General features: G+C 58.1%; 1 protein-coding gene across 2 annotated transcripts in view; it reads right to left on the bottom strand.

Annotated features, from left to right (window-relative positions):
• Positions 1-5,894, bottom strand: part of TOM1 (target of myb1 membrane trafficking protein) — a 44,870-nt gene that overhangs the window by 5,767 nt on the left and 33,209 nt on the right. For both annotated transcript variants that reach the window (XM_023527354.1, XM_011387191.2), the window contains exons 9-12: positions 3,786-3,819; positions 3,324-3,417; positions 2,578-2,698; positions 326-401 (exon numbers count right to left, since the gene is read on the bottom strand). In XM_023527354.1, coding sequence (XP_023383122.1) covers positions 326-401; positions 2,578-2,698; positions 3,324-3,417; positions 3,786-3,819 — 325 coding nt within the window. The remainder of the gene's footprint in view (positions 1-325; positions 402-2,577; positions 2,699-3,323; positions 3,418-3,785; positions 3,820-5,894) is intronic.

Genomic DNA, 5,894 nt, shown 5'->3' with positions numbered 1-5,894 from the left:
CTACTATGAGCCCCAGGACACAGACGGGGAAACCAAAGGTCAGGACGGGGAGTCATCTGCGTAAGGACACACGGCTGGTAGGTGGAGCTGGGGAGGGAACCCAGGCTGCTGGACTCAGCTCCGTCACAGATGGAGCCCTTGCTCCAACCCTTCTTGTGTGTGAACTTGGCCACATGACTTAACTTGTTTCTTCAACTGTGAAACGGGAACAATTACGTTGGCTACAAAAGGCCAACTGGAGAACCACATGTGGACATGCCAAGCCAGGGCTTCCCTGGCCTTCCTGCAGGACAGGCCCCAAGTGGCAGCAGGGCCCTCTGCTTACCGCTCCAGTGCTCTGCTGTCGGGCGTCCAGGGCGCCGGCCAGGCCGTCTGTAGCTTGGGGGTCTTCATACTTTACCCTGAAACACAGAGGCCACCACAGCTGTTAGATGCTGCCCTTGCTGTACCAGGCATGCCAGCTCACGTGAGGATGGAGCGGGGTGTCTGTGGCCCCATGCCCAGCTGAGGAGGGAGGGCCGCTTCTCAAATGGTCCCAGGGAGGCTGGTGACCAGGGACTGGGCTTGGGGACACTCTGGGAGGAGGTGGAGCACGTTCCCAGAATGATGATACGGAAAAAGCTGAGGAAGAGCCTCCTGCTCCCAGCAAAGCCTGACTGAGGCGTCTCTGACCTGCTTGCTCAGGTGCCCCTGGCGCTCTCCCTGGTGTCCCAAGTGGAAGGGCATGGTCAGGTGGAGAGGCTGGGACTGCGTCAGCTGTGTGTCAGCTGGAGCAGAAACAGAGGGGCTGACAAGGAGCTGGCTTCCAGCGAGCAGAGACAGAGCCGGCGCAGGCTGGAGGGAGGCGTGGGCCGGGCACCAGGTAGATGGAAAGGGCCTGGGAGGATTCCAGAGTCCCAGGGGACAGGCAGGGCAAGGTGAGGAGTCCAGAGGCCGCTCAGGTGACCAGGGCTAGAAGATCCAGCTGGAGCATGAGGGAAGGACAGTCAGGCCCGAGAACAAAGGAAAGCGGAGCTCCAAGCTAGGGCCCGTTTCTGTCCCCTGCAGGGCACTTTCTATTGGGGCAGAAACCAGTCGCAGGCAGGACTGCAGGACGGCCCGCGACCTGAGAAGGTGCGTGACCTCGTCTTAGTGCATCCGCCCTACCGCCGGTGTCTCATGCTGTCCCCTGCATCTGAGCCTTTGTACGTGCTGTTCCCATGGCCTGAAATGACCACTTTGAGCTTCTCCAGCCACTGTCCAGGCCGCGGTGTGGCAAACCTCCAGGACAGTACTTCACACAGCATGGCAGTGGTCTGCATGCACGTCACTCACCCAGAGTTGGCAGGCCCTGGAGAACATGCTCTGGGTGTGCTTTTCTCTGTCCCTCAGGGCCCTGCTCCCCAGTGGAGTGACAATGCACCAGCAAACCTCAGCCAGCCTGGAGAGCTGGACCAGGTGCCAGGGGCTCTCTGGTGTGACCTGTGTGCCGCCGGCTGGGGCCTACATGGGTAGGCCACCCTCCTGGCTGCAAGTCCCATTGGACTCATTAGTTTCCACCAGCACAGTAGCTCATACTGCCCCTAACTCCATGGCAACCATGAGCCGCTGGTCCCAGAGCACCTGGGCTTGGGAGTACAGACTCTGCCCCAGGCCAATGATGTGGCTCACAGCTCAGGCGGGCTGCGCGTGGATTTGCCAGTGCGGAGACGGTATCTCTGGCCCTCTGGAGGCCCATCAACAGTTCCCAGACACCAGAACGACAACCAGGGAGCCAGGGGTGGGTGGTGTCCTTAATCTGGAGCTTTCCTTGGCTGTCCATCCTGGCTGCCCCCAGCTCAGCCTTGGAGTCATAAGCAAGGGACTGACAACAAGCCTTGGCACACTGCCTCCCGGACACACCTGTGTGCAGTCCGTCATGGGAAGTTGAGGCAAGGGACCAGCTCTGGTACACTCGGCCACGTGCTTAGACTGCTGAAAGCATCTCCCTGAAAATGGATAGTCCTTATGGGAGGACAGAACTCTGGCTCTGGTGCAGAGTGGGCAGACCTGAGTGGGGCAACAGGGACTTCTCTGGAGACTAAGGATGGCTATGGAAGAACAGAAATGCCTAGACAAGCCCGAGGATTTATCAGGAACCTCCCCACCTGCTCCGGAGGGCTTGGTGCATTGTGCACTGTGCAGTGGGGACCTGGGTCCTATCGGAGACAGTTTTGGAACCAGACAGCCCTGGGCTCCCAACCTAGTAAGCCAATTAGCTGCCTGACCTGGGGAAAATGGCCCAGCCTCTTCGTGCCTCAGTTTCTTCATCTGGTCAGATTAGATAAGATTCTGGCACACAGCTGATCAACTTACGGCGATCCTTCCCCCATCCAGCCTTGCCTTGTGGGGCACAGTCTGCCACCTGGCCTCAGACTAGCGAGACTGACTTAGGGGGCAAGAAACTCTGCCATCCTGAAGGAGTGGGGGCAGGTGGCTGCATGCTTTTCTACATAACGTGCCCACCAATAAGCCAGGTTCAGGGACCCGGAGAGAGGCTCTCTCCTGATAGGGAGTGACTCACACTGCAGGGGACCAGGATAGGGCCAGGCCACTCACTCTTTCCGTTGGTCAGCCAGCGAGCTGCCTCGTGTCAACGCAAACATGTCAAACTCATCTTCCAATCGGCCAGAGGTCTCCAGAGACTGCAGGCCAGCCCTCACGCTGCTGGAGCCCAGGTCTGCAGGGACAGAAAGGCCACGTAAAAGTCCTCCTGGCTATCCTGCCATAGCTGAGCTGTTCCCTGCCAGGCCCAGGGGTGGTTCTGGATAAGTGGCATGGGTAGGAGTAGAGACAGGGTGGGACGTACGGATGGGGCACAGTCACTTCCTTTCTCATTATCTCCTAGGGCTTGGCATGAAGCAGGCAGTCAGTAACATTAATTAAAACCCATCACGGTGATACAGTGCCGATTGCTAACATGTAGCAGGAGCGCCCTCTGGGCCGGGCACTGGTCTAAGCCTGGCTCATGCACGAGCTCATTCAGTCCTAATGACGACCTGTGAAAACGGCCCGTTCCTGCCCGTGACAGAGGAGAAAGGAGGGACACAGAACGTTTAAGTGATGTGACCAAGCTCACTCAGGTGATTCAGGCCATGGAGAATTCAGAGTCAGGGGCAATCTCAGAAAGGTGGGGTTCTGAGATTCGAGAGGGCCCAGCAGTGATGGGCTGTGAGGGAGAGGCCCATGCATTTTGTCTTGGGTGTGCAACCTTGCAGCAAGATTCAGCTTGTGACCCCAGTGAGGTGGGGTCTGGGCTGATGTTCTGCTGCACTCTGAGAACTACAGGGGTGCCCCGTACTTACTCATCCCCGCCAGCTGGGAGGAGAGGTTGCCGGTGGCCACTGGGTCAGGGCCCATGTCGATGAGGTCAGCTGCCGCCTCAGCCTCGCCTGGGGCCTGTGGGGAGGGGAGATGCCAACACCATCCTCCCTGTAGCCTCCTCCCCTCCTCCCCAAGCACTGGCACTTGCATTCTTCGCCCAAGGAGCTGTCACCAGGGCCGTGACAGCTATGATTTAAGTTTTTCTTCCTCCCCTCTAGCTCCGCTGCTCCCTCTGGGAGAGTGAGGAAGACCCTTGGGCATCAGCTGGTAGCAGAGCCTTAAAGGGCAGTGATATAGTTAGAAGGGGACTTATCTAGGAGCCTAGATAAGAAGGCACATCCTATCCAGGATATCTGGTGGCGGGAGGCAGGGGGAGGTGAACACAGACTTCCTTTTCTCTATTAGCCCGGGCACGATCAAGTCACAGGAAAGAAGCCATTTACCTTGGGGGTCTGGCCTGTTCGGAACCGCTCAAACCTACGGGACAGAGAAGAGCCGAGTCAGGGAGACAGGCCGAGAGGCCCCTGGGCCCTGCCCGGGCAGAGCTGTTCCCACTGCAGGCCTCACATTCAGCACAGTGGGTCAGGGAGGGTGAGGACACATCTTGTTTGTCCTGGGCAGACCTAGCTGATGCCTGCTGTCCCCAGGGAGTTATTAACAGTGCCTCTCTTTCACTTGCAAAAGTGTCCCAATTTGGATTATCAATTACCTGGCCACTCTAGTCGTGACCAGCATAAGGAAATGAGCAAGAACAGAAGAGAAAAGGAAAGGGGACCGCACAGCCCACGGCAAAGGTGAGTAGCTTCATGAAAGGTGTTCAGTAACGTACTCGTCCACTTGTGTGTGTGCGAGCGCCAGCGGCTCTCTGAAGTGGTGTAAGAAAGACACACACCGTCACTCTGCGTGGAGCCACTCAGACTACCCTCAGCAGGCCAGGCAGCGGGTGAGCGGGATCGAGAAGACCTTGGTCTGGGGTCTGTTCGAGTCCTAACCCTGTCACTTGTTAACTGTGTGACTGGGTCTCTTTGTCTATTAAAAAGGGGGTGACAGTGGGGACCTATTTCCCAGATGTGAGGATCAAGCGAATACGCCAAGAATGAGTGACCGTGAACAGCAAAGAACCAGGCCAACTAGGCCCGGTCTGATAACAGTGGGTGTCAGAGGAGTTCTAGTCACCCTGATTTGGCCCTTGGGCCATCTCAGAGCCCGCACCCTGAAATGACAGGGAGGGGTCTCTTTTATTCCACTGGGCCGCCAAGCAGGAGCGACCAGGCGGATGTGGCCTGCAGCAGCCCCACCCCAGTCTCAACTGATTTAGAATCAGAGTGTTTGCTAAGGGATGAAGATACGAAATAAATGAGGGCCCGGGGCGGGGGTGGGGAGCTGAGATAACTGGTACCCTGGACTGGATGCCCTGGCTGCTCAGCACTACAGGCCCCACCGTGGACTCCCAGTTACCTACAGGTAGGAGGGAAGTGTGGGGGACGTGTCATTTCTGCAGGCCCAGTGCCCCTTTCTCCCTCCTTTTCTAAGAGCACCTAAGTGCTCCTCCGAGGAACTGTTCTACCTGTGACCCTGGCGGGACTGCCATCAAGGGGCCCTCGCCTTCCCCAACCAGTGAGCACAGCAAAGCTGAGGCGATCAGAGTTTCTCTTGGGGAGCTGACACCCGAACACAATGACACGAGGTGGCAATACCCTAGGGACATGGTCCAGTAGTTTTGGCCCTTGAGACCCTGAGCCGCCCTGGGACCTGACCTTCCTGCTCTGTTGGGAGGCTTCACCGTTTCACACTTCTTTGGATTCTAAGAGCTACCCATTTAATAGAGGTTCTTTTCCTAATCAATTCTTTTTTCTGCTTAAGTCAGCCAAAAACGCTTTATGTAAGTAGCTTGCAGTCAATGAGCCCTAATTAAGTCAAGTAGGTCCAAGGCCCCAGAGCCAGGCAGCGGTGAGGTGAGCAAGGCCAGGCCAGGCTGCGGGCTCGCAGTCTCAGCCACCACCGCTGCCACCTCCGGGGGCTGGACCAGGGACACAGGTGCGCGGCTAACTCTGGCAAGGAGGTGAGAGGTGGGTGGGAGGCTGGGCAAGCGTGTCCACACTGGAAGAAGGCAGGTGAGGACACATGCGCCGGCTGGCCGGTCTGGTCCTGGAGAGGGAGACGAGGGGACAGCCGGTGAAAGGGGACCGGGAGAGAGAGGGAGGGAAGGGAGACGGGTGGGGCAGTCGCGTCAGCCGGGGAGGGGTGGGCTACCGTTCGTGGCGCAGGAATACGTTGTTGAGATTGTCGTTGACGATGAGCAGCTCCTCCGTCAGCTGCTCGTTGGCGATGCGGGGGATGAGCTCCAGGACCCGCTGCTGCATGGCGCGGCACGTCCGGTTGAGCTCCTGCGGAAGGAAGGGAGACAGCCGTGGCCGCCGGACCCAGAGTGAGGCCATCTCTAATGGACGGCTCCGGCCTCTGGGTGTGCCTTGGAGGATGGAGAAGCTTCCAGACTGGATCTCGAGCTCCACAGGACAGCTTCCAGGATTCTACACTGCCAAGTGTCCCAC

Source organism: Pteropus vampyrus, unplaced genomic scaffold, assembly GCF_000151845.1.
Source record: "Pteropus vampyrus isolate Shadow unplaced genomic scaffold, Pvam_2.0 Scaffold16, whole genome shotgun sequence".
In the NCBI taxonomy this organism is placed as follows: Eukaryota; Metazoa; Chordata; class Mammalia; order Chiroptera; family Pteropodidae; genus Pteropus; species Pteropus vampyrus.
This window is presented reverse-complemented; position numbering and strand designations above follow the sequence as displayed.